The following is a 15,400-nucleotide window of genomic DNA, read 5'->3' as shown; positions in this document are numbered from 1 at the left end:
ACTTAAAATATCAAAAGCTGAAAATTAATTAATTATGCAAATTAGGTAATTAATAAGTACTCATATTACCCTAAAAACTATCATGGCCTGTGCAGTGTCCTATGACACCTATGTAACCAAGTGTCATTGAAATGTGATGATTACTACTTGAAATATCAAAAGCTGAAAATTAATTAATTTTGCAAATTAGGTAATTAATATGTACTCATATTACCCTAAAAACTATCAGGTTTGTGCAGTGTCCTATGACATCTATGTACCAAGTTTTATTGAAATGTGATGATTAGTACTTGAGATATCAGTGGAAAAGCCGAAAATTGATTAATCATTATGTAAATTAGGTAATTAATATTGCACAGATTTTTACCCAAAACTAATCAAATCTGCGCATTAGTTTGGAGCATCTGTGTGCCAAGTTTCATCAAAATCCAATGAGTGGTTCTTTAGATATCAGTGGAACAGTCATGGAACAGCTAAAAATCAGCTAATTATCATGCAAATTAGGTAATTAATATGAATGGATTTTTACCAAAACCTAATCAAATCTGCACATTGGCCCAGAGCATCCATGCACCAAGTTTCATCAAAAACTGAGGTATGGTTCTTGAGATATCAGTGGAACAGGCGGGGACACACACACATACAGACACACTAACTGCAAAGACTCTCTTTTTGTGCTTTGAAGTAAAAAATGAGCAGATGCAATTTGAAACGAACAAATCTGAGAAAGGGCCACATGGTAGTACATATATATGCAATATCAAAGCAATCAGAAGTCGAAAATACTTTTTTTTTTATACATATGTATGCAAGATGTAAGAAGCATCATGGTTTAGGCATGATATTATCATCACAAAATGAACAAATCTGAAAGAAAAACACCCAAGACACCATCCAGGATCAAAACCACTTTGTTGTAAATTGGTATTAGATGAAGATGTAAATTTGATGCCAACTGATGAAGACATAAAATGAATAGCTCTGTCAAACCTTTGTCGACAGCAGAGCTAAAAAGTTACAGTCAGTTGCCATTAATGAAGTCGGTGTTAGGAAAAGCAGCCAATTCAAATGCAGTTTAAGAATATTATAGTTATGATTGTAATTCCATATTCATATCAGAGTTTCAGAAAATTTGTGTCATGTGTTAGATTTTCAAAATTCAAGTATCGTCAATATTCTTTGATGGAATAGATATGTCTGTTTTTCAGCACCATTTTTCATCCACATGGTAATTTGGTTTCCATGCAAACTCTTAGACTTAACACTTAAAAAAAATCTTATTTGATTACCTCAGCAGAGAATCCCTCAACTAAGATTGCTACGAGTAGATTGAACAAAACATAATTTCCAAATGTCATCAATGCTATGAAGTAAAGAGCAGCCCAAGGCGAGTTCTTTGACATTCCATTGTACAACACAACATTCCAGTCTTCTTGTGTTAAAATCTATAAAAGAAAATAAACAAGTCGTGAACATATAAGATAAACTACATGTACCAATCGAATTTTACAGTAAACAGGTGACCGAATGTGCAATACTCAGCTTTGTGTGCCTATTTTGGGTTTTTAACTTTCAGTCAGCGTGGTTTATTCATAGATATATTATTTTTATACAAATGTCTTAACAGCTTATACAACTCATCAAGTGGTTTATCAGCGTGAAATTTTTATGTCCCAAATCATAGTTTACGTTTTACCCCTCTGTTTTGTCTAGCGCACTGTCGTAATGATATTTTTAAATATTCTCCACTTGTGAGATGCATAACTAGTTTCAACAGTTTATTGCAGAATGGTTCAGGACTTGATATTTTAAGTAATTTGAGCCGTTTTAAATCTAAGGTACATCAGTTAATTATTTAAAGATAAATTCAGATATTTCAAATGTATATGTTTTTTATTGTATTTTGCTGTATGTGCGAGTGAAGAACCTGCTTTCTCTTGTCCTGCAGTTACATGATGTGCAATACAGCATTGCTTTCTCTTGTCCTGCAGTGACATGATGTGCAATACAGCATTGCTTTCTCTTGTCCTGCAGTGACATGATGTGCAATGCAGCTTTGCTTTCTCTTGCACTGCAGTGACATGATGTGGAATACAGCATTGCTTTCTCTTGTCCTGCAGTGTTATGATGTGGAATACAGCATTGCTTTCTCTTGTCCTGCAGTGTTATGATGTGCAATACAGCATTGCTTTCTCTTGCACTGCAGTGACATGATGTGGAATACAGCATTGCTTTCTCTTGTCCTGCAGTGTTATGATGTGGAATACAGCATTGCTTTCTCTTGTCCTGCAGTGTTATGATGTGCAATACAGCATTGCTTTCTCTTGTCCTGCAGTGACATGATGTGCAATACAGCATTGCTTTCTCTTGTCCTGCAGTGACATGATGTGCAATGCAGCATTGCTTTCTCTTGTCCTGCAGTGACATGATGTGCAATGCAGCTTTGCTTTCTCTTGTCCTGCAGTGACATGATGTGCAATGCAGCATTGCTTTCTCTTGTCCTGCAGTGTTATGATGTGGAATACAGCATTGCTTTCTCTTGTCCTGCAGTGTTATGATGTGCAATACAGCATTGCTTTCTCTTGTCCTGCAGTGACATGATGTGCAATGCAGCATTGCTTTCTCTTGTCCTGCAGTGACATGATGTGCAATACAGCTTTGCTTTCTCTTGTCCTGCAGTGACATGATGTGCAATACAGCATTCCTTTCTCTTGTCCTGCAGTGACATGATGTGCAATACAGCATTGCTTTCTCTTGTCCTGCAGTGACATGATGTGCAATACAGCATTGCTTTCTCTTGTCCTGCAGTGACATGATGTGCAATACAGCATTGCTTTCTCTTGCACTGCAGTGACATGATGTGGAATACAGCTTTGCTTTCTCTTGTCCTGCAGTGACATGATGTGCAATACAGCATTGCTTTCTCTTGTCCTGCAGTGACATGATGTGCAATACAGCATTGCTTTCTCTTGTCCTGCAGTGTTATGATGTGCAATACAGCATTGCTTTCTCTTGTCCTGCAGTGACATGATGTGCAATGCAGCATTGCTTTCTCTTGTCCTGCAGTGACATGATGTGCAATACAGCTTTGCTTTCTCTTGTCCTGCAGTGACATGATGTGCAATACAGCATTGCTTTCTCTTGTCCTGCAGTGACATGATGTGCAATGCAGCATTGCTTTCTCTTGTCCTGCAGTGACATGATGTGCAATACAGCATTGCTTTCTCTTGTCCTGCAGTGACATGATGTGCAATACAGCTTTCCTTTCTCTTGTCCTGCAGTGACATGATGTGCAATACAGCATTGCTTTCTCTTGTCCTGCAGTGACATGATGTGCAATACAGCTTTGCTTTCTCTTGTCCTGCAGTGACATGATGTGCAATACAGCATTGCTTTCTCTTGTCCTGCAGTGACATGATGTGCAATACAGCATTGCTTTCTCTTGTCCTGCAGTGACATGATGTGCAATACAGCTTTGCTTTCTCTTGTCCTGCAGTTACATGATGTGCAATAGAGCATTGCTTTCTCTTGTCCTGCAGTGACATGATGTGCAATACAGCTTTCCTTTCTCTTGTCCTGCAGTGACATGATGTGCAATACAGCATTGCTTTCTCTTGTCCTGCAGTGACATGATGTGCAATACAGCTTTGCTTTCTCTTGTCCTGCAGTGACATGATGTGGAATACAGCATTGCTTTCTCTTGTCCTGCAGTGACATGATGTGCAATGCAGCATTGCTTTCTCTTGCACTGCAGTGACATGATGTGCAATACAGCATTCCTTTCTCTTGTCCTGCAGTGACATGATGTGCAATACAGCTTTCCTTTCTCTTGTCCTGCAGTGATATGATGTGCAATACAGCATTGCTTTCTCTTGTCCTGCAGTGACATGTGCAATACAGCATTGCTTTCTCTTGTCCTGCAGTGACATGATGTGCAATACAGCTTTGCTTTCTCTTGTCCTGCAGTGACATGATGTGCAATACAGCTTTCCTTTCTCTTGTCCTGCAGTGACATGATGTGCAATACAGCATTGCTTTCTCTTGTCCTGCAGTGACATGATGTGCAATACAGCTTTCCTTTCTCTTGTCCTGCAGTGATATGATGTGCAATACAGCATTGCTTTCTCTTGTCCTGCAGTGACATGATGTGCAATACAGCTTTGCTTTCTCTTGCACTGCAGTGACATGATGTGCAATACAGCATTGCTTTCTCTTGTCCTGCAGTGACATGATGTGCAATACAGCTTTGCTTTCTCTTGCACTGCAGTGACATGATGTGCAATACAGCATTGCTTTCTCTTGTCCTGCAGTGATATGATGTGCAATACAGCTTTGCTTTCTCTTGCACTGCAGTGACATGATGTGCAATACAGCATTGCTTTCTCTTGTCCTGCAGTGACATGATGTGCAATACAGCTTTGCTTTCTCTTGTCCTGCAGTGACATGATGTGCAATACAGCATTGCTTTCTCTTGTCCTGCAGTGACATGATGTGCAATACAGCTTTGCTTTCTCTTGTCCTGCAGTGATATGATGTGCAATACAGCATTGCTTTCTCTTGTCCTGCAGTGACATGATGTGCAATACAGCATTGCTTTCTCTTGTCCTGCAGTGACATGATGTGCAATACAGCTTTCCTTTCTCTTGTCCTGCAGTGACATGATGTGCAATACAGCATTCCTTTCTCTTGTCCTGCAGTGACATGATGTGCAATACAGCATTGCTTTCTCTTGTCCTGCAGTGACATGATGTGCAATACAGCATTGCTTTCTCTTGTCCTGCAGTGACATGATGTGCAATACAGCATTCCTTTCTCTTGTCCTGCAGTGACATGATGTGCAATACAGCATTGCTTTCTCTTGTCCTGCAGTGACATGATGTGCAATACAGCATTGCTTTCTCTTGCACTGCAGTGACATGATGTGGAATACAGCTTTGCTTTATCTTGTCCTGCAGTGACATGATGTGCAATGCAGCATTGCTTTCTCTTGTCCTGCAGTGACATGATGTGCAATACAGCATTGCTTTCTCTTGTCCTGCAGTGACATGATGTGCAATACAGCATTGCTTTCTCTTGTCCTGCAGTGACATGATGTGGAATACAGCATTGCTTTCTCTTGTCCTGCAGTGATATGATGTGCAATACAGCATTCCTTTCTCTTGTCCTGCAGTGACATGATGTGCAATACAGCTTTGCTTTCTCTTGTCCTGCAGTGACATGATGTGCAATACAGCATTGCTTTCTCTTGTCCTGCAGTGACATGATGTGCAATACAGCATTGCTTTCTCTTGTCCTGCAGTGATATGATGTGCAATACAGCATTGCTTTCTCTTGTCCTGCAGTGACATGATGTGCAATACAGCTTTGCTTTCTCTTGTCCTGCAGTGACATGATGTGCAATACAGCATTCCTTTCTCTTGTCCTGCAGTGATATGATGTGCAATACAGCATTGCTTTCTCTTGTCCTGCAGTGATATGATGTGCAATACAGCATTGCTTTCTCTTGTCCTGCAGTGACATGATGTGCAATACAGCTTTGCTTTCTCTTGTCCTGCAGTGTTATGATGTGCAATACAGCATTGCTTTCTCTTGTCCTGCAGTGATATGATGTGCAATACAGCATTGCTTTCTCTTGTCCTGCAGTGACATGATGTGCAATACAGCATTGCTTTCTCTTGTCCTGCAGTGACATGATGTGCAATACAGCATTGCTTTCTCTTGTCCTGCAGTGTTATGATGTGCAATACAGCATTGCTTTCTCTTGTCCTGCAGTGATATGATGTGCAATACAGCATTGCTTTCTCTTGTCCTGCAGTGACATGATGTGCAATACAGCATTGCTTTCTCTTGTCCTGCAGTGATATGATGTGCAATACAGCATTGCTTTCTCTTGTCCTGCAGTGACATGATGTGCAATACAGCTTTGCTTTCTCTTGCACTGCAGTGACATGATGTGCAATACAGCTTTGCTTTCTCTTGTCCTGCAGTGACATGATGTGCAATACAGCATTGCTTTCTCTTGTCCTGCAGTGACATGATGTGCAATACAGCATTGCTTTCTCTTGTCCTGCAGTGACATGATGTGCAATACAGCATTGCTTTCTCTTGTCCTGCAGTGATATGATGTGCAATACAGCATTCCTTTCTCTTGTCCTGCAGTGACATGATGTGCTATACAGCTTTGCTTTCTCTTGTCCTGCAGTGGCATGATGTGCAATACAGCTTTGCTTTCTCTTGTCCTGCAGTGACATGATGTGCAATACAGCATTGCTTTCTCTTGTCCTGCAGTGATATGATGTGCAATACAGCTTTGCTTTCTCTTGTCCTGCAGTGATATGATGTGCAATACAGCATTCCTTTCTCTTGTCCTGCAGTGACATGATGTGCAATACAGCATTGCTTTCTCTTGTCCTGCAGTGTTATGATGTGCAATACAGCTTTGCTTTCTCTTGTCCTGCAGTGACATGATGTGCAATACAGCATTGCTTTCTCTTGTCCTGCAGTGACATGATGTGCAATACAGCATTGCTTTCTCTTGTCCTGCAGTGACATGATGTGCAATACAGCTTTGCTTTCTCTTGTCCTGCAGTGATATGATGTGCAATACAGCTTTGCTTTCTCTTGTCCTGCAGTGACATGATGTGCAATACAGCATTGCTTTCTCTTGTCCTGCAGTGACATGATGTGCAATACAGCATTGCTTTCTCTTGTCCTGCAGTGACATGATGTGCAATACAGCATTGCTTTCTCTTGTCCTGCAGTGACATGATGTGCAATACAGCATTGCTTTCTCTTGTCCTGCAGTGACATGATGTGCAATGCAGCTTTGCTTTCTCTTGTCCTGCAGTGATATGATGTGCAATACAGCTTTGCTTTCTCTTGTCCTGCAGTGACATGATGTGCAATACAGCATTGCTTTCTCTTGTCCTGCAGTGACATGATGTGCAATACAGCATTGCTTTCTCTTGTCCTGCAGTGACATGATGTGCAATGCAGCTTTGCTTTCTCTTGTCCTGCAGTGATATGATGTGCAATACAGCATTGCTTTCTCTTGCACTGCAGTGATATGATGTGCAATACAGCATTGCTTTCTCTTGTCCTGCAGTGACATGATGTGCAATACAGCTTTGCTTTCTCTTGTCCTGCAGTGATATGATGTGCAATACAGCATTGCTTTCTCTTGTCCTGCAGTGACATGATGTGCAATACAGCATTGCTTTCTCTTGTCCTGCAGTGACATGATGTGCAATACAGCTTTGCTTTCTCTTGTCCTGCAGTGATATGATGTGCAATACAGCTTTGCTTTCTCTTGTCCTGCAGTGACATGATGTGCAATACAGCATTGCTTTCTCTTGTCCTGCAGTGACATGATGTGCAATACAGCATTGCTTTCTCTTGTCCTGCAGTGACATGATGTGCAATACAGCATTGCTTTCTCTTGTCCTGCAGTGACATGATGTGCAATACAGCATTGCTTTCTCTTGTCCTGCAGTGACATGATGTGCAATGCAGCTTTGCTTTCTCTTGTCCTGCAGTGATATGATGTGCAATACAGCTTTGCTTTCTCTTGTCCTGCAGTGACATGATGTGCAATACAGCATTGCTTTCTCTTGTCCTGCAGTGACATGATGTGCAATACAGCATTGCTTTCTCTTGTCCTGCAGTGACATGATGTGCAATGCAGCTTTGCTTTCTCTTGTCCTGCAGTGATATGATGTGCAATACAGCATTGCTTTCTCTTGCACTGCAGTGATATGATGTGCAATACAGCATTGCTTTCTCTTGTCCTGCAGTGACATGATGTGCAATACAGCTTTGCTTTCTCTTGTCCTGCAGTGATATGATGTGCAATACAGCATTGCTTTCTCTTGTCCTGCAGTGACATGATGTGCAATACAGCATTGCTTTCTCTTGTCCTGCAGTGATATGATGTGCAATACAGCATTGCTTTCTCTTGTCCTGCAGTGACATGATGTGCAATACAGCTTTGCTTTCTCTTGTCCTGCAGTGATATGATGTGCAATACAGCATTGCTTTCTCTTGTCCTGCAGTGACATGATGTGCAATACAGCTTTGCTTTCTCTTGTCCTGCAGTGACATGATGTGCAATACAGCATTGCTTTCTCTTGTCCTGCAGTGACATGATGTGCAATACAGCATTGCTTTCTCTTGTCCTGCAGTGACATGATGTGCAATACAGCATTGCTTTCTCTTGTCCTGCAGTGACATGATGTGCAATACAGCATTGCTTTCTCTTGTCCTGCAGTGACATGATGTGCAATACAGCTTTGCTTTCTCTTGTCCTGCAGTGACATGATGTGCAATACAGCATTGCTTTCTCTTGTCCTGCAGTGTTATGATGTGCAATACAGCATTGCTTTCTCTTGTCCTGCAGTGACATGATGTGCAATACAGCATTGCTTTCTCTTGTCCTGCAGTGACATGATGTGCAATACAGCTTTGCTTTCTCTTGTCCTGCAGTGACATGATGTGCAATACAGCATTGCTTTCTCTTGTCCTGCAGTGACATGATGTGCAATACAGCATTGCTTTCTCTTGTCCTGCAGTGACATGATGTGCAATACAGCATTGCTTTCTCTTGTCCTGCAGTGACATGATGTGCAATGCAGCTTTCCTTTCTCTTGTCCTGCAGTGACATGATGTGCAATACAGCTTTGCTTTCTCTTGTCCTGCAGTGACATGATGTGCAATACAGCATTGCTTTCTCTTGTCCTGCAGTGACATGATGTGCAATACAGCATTGCTTTCTCTTGTCCTGCAGTGACATGATGTGCAATACAGCTTTGCTTTCTCTTGTCCTGCAGTGACATGATGTGCAATACAGCTTTCCTTTCTCTTGTCCTGCAGTGACATGATGTGCAATACAGCATTGCTTTCTCTTGTCCTGCAGTGACATGATGTGCAATACAGCATTGCTTTCTCTTGTCCTGCAGTGACATGATGTGCAATACAGCATTGCTTTCTCTTGTCCTGCAGTGACATGATGTGCAATGCAGCTTTCCTTTCTCTTGTCCTGCAGTGACATGATGTGCAATACAGCTTTGCTTTCTCTTGTCCTGCAGTGACATGATGTGCAATACAGCTTTGCTTTCTCTTGTCCTGCAGTGACATGATGTGCAATACAGCTTTGCTTTCTCTTGTCCTGCAGTGATATGATGTGCAATACAGCTTTGCTTTCTCTTGTCCTGCAGTGACATGATGTGCAATACAGCTTTGCTTTCTCTTGTCCTGCAGTGACATGATGTGCAATACAGCATTGCTTTCTCTTGTCCTGCAGTGACATGATGTGCAATACAGCATTGCTTTCTCTTGTCCTGCAGTGACATGATGTGCAATACAGCTTTCCTTTCTCTTGTCCTGCAGTGACATGATGTGCAATACAGCTTTGCTTTCTCTTGTCCTGCAGTGACATGATGTGCAATACAGCTTTGCTTTCTCTTGTCCTGCAGTGATATGATGTGCAATACAGCTTTGCTTTCTCTTGTCCTGCAGTGACATGATGTGCAATACAGCTTTGCTTTCTCTTGTCCTGCAGTGACATGATGTGCAATACAGCATTGCTTTCTCTTGTCCTGCAGTGACATGATGTGCAATACAGCATTGCTTTCTCTTGTCCTGCAGTGACATGATGTGCAATGCAGCTTTCCTTTCTCTTGTCCTGCAGTGACATGATGTGCAATACAGCTTTGCTTTCTCTTGTCCTGCAGTGACATGATGTGCAATACAGCTTTGCTTTCTCTTGTCCTGCAGTGACATGATGTGCAATACAGCTTTGCTTTCTCTTGTCCTGCAGTGATATGATGTGCAATACAGCATTGCTTTCTCTTGTCCTGCAGTGACATGATGTGCAATACAGCTTTCCTTTCTCTTGTCCTGCAGTGACATGATGTGCAATACAGCATTGCTTTCTCTTGTCCTGCAGTGATATGATGTGCAATACAGCATTGCTTTCTCTTGTCCTGCAGTGACATGATGTGCAATGCAGCTTTCCTTTCTCTTGTCCTGCAGTGACATGATGTGCAATGCAGCTTTCCTTTCTCTTGTCCTGCAGTGACATGATGTGCAATACAGCTTTGCTTTCTCTTGTCCTGCAGTGACATGATGTGCAATACAGCATTGCTTTCTCGTGTCCTGCAGTGACATGATGTGCAATACAGCATTGCTTTCTCTTGTCCTGCAGTGACATGATGTGGAATACAGCATTGCTTTCTCTTGTCCTGCAGTGACATGATGTGCAATACAGCATTGCTTTCTCTTGTCCTGCAGTGACATGATGTGCAATACAGCTTTCCTTTCTCTTGTCCTGCAGTGACATGATGTGCAATACAGCATTGCTTTCTCTTGTCCTGCAGTGACATGATGTGCAATACAGCATTGCTTTCTCTTGTCCTGCAGTGTTATGATGTGCAATACAGCATTGCTTTCTCTTGTCCTGCAGTGACATGATGTGCAATACAGCATTGCTTTCTCTTGTCCTGCAGTGACATGATGTGCAATACAGCTTTGCTTTCTCTTGTCCTGCAGTGACATGATGTGCAATACAGCATTGCTTTCTCTTGCACTGCAGTGATATGATGTGCAATACAGCATTGCTTTCTCTTGTCCTGCAGTGACATGATGTGCAATACAGCTTTGCTTTCTCTTGTCCTGCAGTGATATGATGTGCAATACAGCATTGCTTTCTCTTGTCCTGCAGTGACATGATGTGCAATACAGCATTGCTTTCTCTTGTCCTGCAGTGACATGATGTGCAATACAGCTTTGCTTTCTCTTGTCCTGCAGTGATATGATGTGCAATACAGCTTTGCTTTCTCTTGTCCTGCAGTGACATGATGTGCAATACAGCATTGCTTTCTCTTGTCCTGCAGTGACATGATGTGCAATACAGCATTGCTTTCTCTTGTCCTGCAGTGACATGATGTGCAATACAGCATTGCTTTCTCTTGTCCTGCAGTGACATGATGTGCAATACAGCATTGCTTTCTCTTGTCCTGCAGTGACATGATGTGCAATGCAGCTTTGCTTTCTCTTGTCCTGCAGTGATATGATGTGCAATACAGCTTTGCTTTCTCTTGTCCTGCAGTGACATGATGTGCAATACAGCATTGCTTTCTCTTGTCCTGCAGTGACATGATGTGCAATACAGCATTGCTTTCTCTTGTCCTGCAGTGACATGATGTGCAATGCAGCTTTGCTTTCTCTTGTCCTGCAGTGATATGATGTGCAATACAGCATTGCTTTCTCTTGCACTGCAGTGATATGATGTGCAATACAGCATTGCTTTCTCTTGTCCTGCAGTGACATGATGTGCAATACAGCTTTGCTTTCTCTTGTCCTGCAGTGATATGATGTGCAATACAGCATTGCTTTCTCTTGTCCTGCAGTGACATGATGTGCAATACAGCATTGCTTTCTCTTGTCCTGCAGTGATATGATGTGCAATACAGCATTGCTTTCTCTTGTCCTGCAGTGACATGATGTGCAATACAGCTTTGCTTTCTCTTGTCCTGCAGTGATATGATGTGCAATACAGCATTGCTTTCTCTTGTCCTGCAGTGACATGATGTGCAATACAGCTTTGCTTTCTCTTGTCCTGCAGTGACATGATGTGCAATACAGCATTGCTTTCTCTTGTCCTGCAGTGACATGATGTGCAATACAGCATTGCTTTCTCTTGTCCTGCAGTGACATGATGTGCAATACAGCATTGCTTTCTCTTGTCCTGCAGTGACATGATGTGCAATACAGCATTGCTTTCTCTTGTCCTGCAGTGACATGATGTGCAATACAGCTTTGCTTTCTCTTGTCCTGCAGTGACATGATGTGCAATACAGCATTGCTTTCTCTTGTCCTGCAGTGTTATGATGTGCAATACAGCATTGCTTTCTCTTGTCCTGCAGTGACATGATGTGCAATACAGCATTGCTTTCTCTTGTCCTGCAGTGACATGATGTGCAATACAGCTTTGCTTTCTCTTGTCCTGCAGTGACATGATGTGCAATACAGCATTGCTTTCTCTTGTCCTGCAGTGACATGATGTGCAATACAGCATTGCTTTCTCTTGTCCTGCAGTGACATGATGTGCAATACAGCATTGCTTTCTCTTGTCCTGCAGTGACATGATGTGCAATGCAGCTTTCCTTTCTCTTGTCCTGCAGTGACATGATGTGCAATACAGCTTTGCTTTCTCTTGTCCTGCAGTGACATGATGTGCAATACAGCATTGCTTTCTCTTGTCCTGCAGTGACATGATGTGCAATACAGCATTGCTTTCTCTTGTCCTGCAGTGACATGATGTGCAATACAGCTTTGCTTTCTCTTGTCCTGCAGTGACATGATGTGCAATACAGCTTTCCTTTCTCTTGTCCTGCAGTGACATGATGTGCAATACAGCATTGCTTTCTCTTGTCCTGCAGTGACATGATGTGCAATACAGCATTGCTTTCTCTTGTCCTGCAGTGACATGATGTGCAATACAGCATTGCTTTCTCTTGTCCTGCAGTGACATGATGTGCAATGCAGCTTTCCTTTCTCTTGTCCTGCAGTGACATGATGTGCAATACAGCTTTGCTTTCTCTTGTCCTGCAGTGACATGATGTGCAATACAGCTTTGCTTTCTCTTGTCCTGCAGTGACATGATGTGCAATACAGCTTTGCTTTCTCTTGTCCTGCAGTGATATGATGTGCAATACAGCTTTGCTTTCTCTTGTCCTGCAGTGACATGATGTGCAATACAGCTTTGCTTTCTCTTGTCCTGCAGTGACATGATGTGCAATACAGCATTGCTTTCTCTTGTCCTGCAGTGACATGATGTGCAATACAGCATTGCTTTCTCTTGTCCTGCAGTGACATGATGTGCAATACAGCTTTCCTTTCTCTTGTCCTGCAGTGACATGATGTGCAATACAGCTTTGCTTTCTCTTGTCCTGCAGTGACATGATGTGCAATACAGCTTTGCTTTCTCTTGTCCTGCAGTGATATGATGTGCAATACAGCTTTGCTTTCTCTTGTCCTGCAGTGACATGATGTGCAATACAGCTTTGCTTTCTCTTGTCCTGCAGTGACATGATGTGCAATACAGCATTGCTTTCTCTTGTCCTGCAGTGACATGATGTGCAATACAGCATTGCTTTCTCTTGTCCTGCAGTGACATGATGTGCAATGCAGCTTTCCTTTCTCTTGTCCTGCAGTGACATGATGTGCAATACAGCTTTGCTTTCTCTTGTCCTGCAGTGACATGATGTGCAATACAGCTTTGCTTTCTCTTGTCCTGCAGTGACATGATGTGCAATACAGCTTTGCTTTCTCTTGTCCTGCAGTGATATGATGTGCAATACAGCATTGCTTTCTCTTGTCCTGCAGTGACATGATGTGCAATACAGCTTTCCTTTCTCTTGTCCTGCAGTGACATGATGTGCAATACAGCATTGCTTTCTCTTGTCCTGCAGTGATATGATGTGCAATACAGCATTGCTTTCTCTTGTCCTGCAGTGACATGATGTGCAATGCAGCTTTCCTTTCTCTTGTCCTGCAGTGACATGATGTGCAATGCAGCTTTCCTTTCTCTTGTCCTGCAGTGACATGATGTGCAATACAGCTTTGCTTTCTCTTGTCCTGCAGTGACATGATGTGCAATACAGCATTGCTTTCTCGTGTCCTGCAGTGACATGATGTGCAATACAGCATTGCTTTCTCTTGTCCTGCAGTGACATGATGTGGAATACAGCATTGCTTTCTCTTGTCCTGCAGTGACATGATGTGCAATACAGCATTGCTTTCTCTTGTCCTGCAGTGACATGATGTGCAATACAGCTTTCCTTTCTCTTGTCCTGCAGTGACATGATGTGCAATACAGCATTGCTTTCTCTTGTCCTGCAGTGACATGATGTGCAATACAGCATTGCTTTCTCTTGTCCTGCAGTGTTATGATGTGCAATACAGCATTGCTTTCTCTTGTCCTGCAGTGACATGATGTGCAATACAGCATTGCTTTCTCTTGTCCTGCAGTGACATGATGTGCAATACAGCTTTCCTTTCTCTTGTCCTGCAGTGACATGATGTGCAATACAGCTTTGCTTTCTCTTGTCCTGCAGTGACATGATGTGCAATACAGCATTGCTTTCTCTTGTCCTGCAGTGACATGATGTGCAATACAGCATTGCTTTCTCTTGTCCTGCAGTGACATGATGTGCAATACAGCATTGCTTTCTCTTGTCCTGCAGTGACATGATGTGCAATACAGCATTGCTTTCTCTTGTCCTGCAGTGACATGATGTGCAATACAGCTTTGCTTTCTCTTGTCCTGCAGTGACATGATGTGCAATACAGCATTGCTTTCTCTTGTCCTGCAGTGACATGATGTGCAATACAGCTTTGCTTTCTCTTGTCCTGCAGTGACATGATGTGCAATACAGCATTGCTTTCTCTTGTCCTGCAGTGACATGATGTGCAATACAGCATTGCTTTCTCTTGTCCTGCAGTGACATGATGTGCAATACAGCATTGCTTTCTCTTGTCCTGCAGTGTTATGATGTGCAATACAGCATTGCTTTCTCTTGTCCTGCAGTGATATGTGCAATACAGCATTGCTTTCTCTTGTCCTGCAGTGACATGATGTGCAGTACAGCTTTGCTTTCTCTTGTCCTGCAGTGACATGATGTGCAATACAGCATTGCTTTCTCTTGTCCTGCAGTGACATGATGTGCAATACAGCATTGCTTTCTCTTGTCCTGCAGTGACATGATGTGCAATACAGCATTGCTTTCTCTTGTCCTGCAGTGATATGTGCAATACAGCATTGCTTTCTCTTGTCCTGCAGTGACATGATGTGCAATACAGCATTGCTTTCTCTTGTCCTGCAGTGACATGATGTGCAATACAGCATTGCTTTCTCTTGTCCTGCAGTGACATGTGCAATACAGCATTGCTTTCTCTTGTCCTGCAGTGACATGATGTGCAATACAGCATTGCTTTCTCTTGTCCTGCAGTGACATGATGTGCAATACAGCATTGCTTTCTCTTGTCCTGCAGTGATATGATGTGCAATACAGCATTGCTTTCTCTTGTCCTGCAGTGACATGATGTGCAATACAGCATTGCTTTCTCTTGTCCTGCAGTGACATGTGCAATACAGCATTGCTTTCTCTTGTCCTGCAGTGATATGATGTGCAATACAGCATTGCTTTCTCTTGTCCTGCAGTGACATGATGTGCAATACAGCATTGCTTTCTCTTGTCCTGCAGTGACATGATGTGCAATACAGCATTGCTTTCTCTTGTCCTGCAGTGACATGTGCAATACAGCATTGCTTTCTCTTGTCCTGCAGTGATATGATGTGCAATACAGCTTTGCTTTCTCTTGTCCTGCAGTGACATGATGT

At 42.5% G+C, this 15,400-nt stretch overlaps 1 protein-coding gene across 1 annotated transcript in view; it reads right to left on the bottom strand.

Annotated features, from left to right (window-relative positions):
• The window catches only part of LOC102803203 (voltage-dependent T-type calcium channel subunit alpha-1H-like), a 264,401-nt gene that overhangs the window by 164,270 nt on the left and 84,731 nt on the right, over window positions 1–15,400 (bottom strand). The window contains exon 12 of the mRNA XM_085502864.1: window positions 1,290–1,445. Coding sequence (XP_085358990.1) covers window positions 1,290–1,445 — 156 coding nt within the window. The remainder of the gene's footprint in view (window positions 1–1,289; window positions 1,446–15,400) is intronic.

Source organism: Saccoglossus kowalevskii, chromosome 8 (assembly GCF_978046115.1).
Source record: "Saccoglossus kowalevskii chromosome 8, keSacKowa6.1, whole genome shotgun sequence".
In the NCBI taxonomy this organism is placed as follows: domain Eukaryota; kingdom Metazoa; phylum Hemichordata; class Enteropneusta; family Harrimaniidae; genus Saccoglossus; species Saccoglossus kowalevskii.
This window is presented reverse-complemented; position numbering and strand designations above follow the sequence as displayed.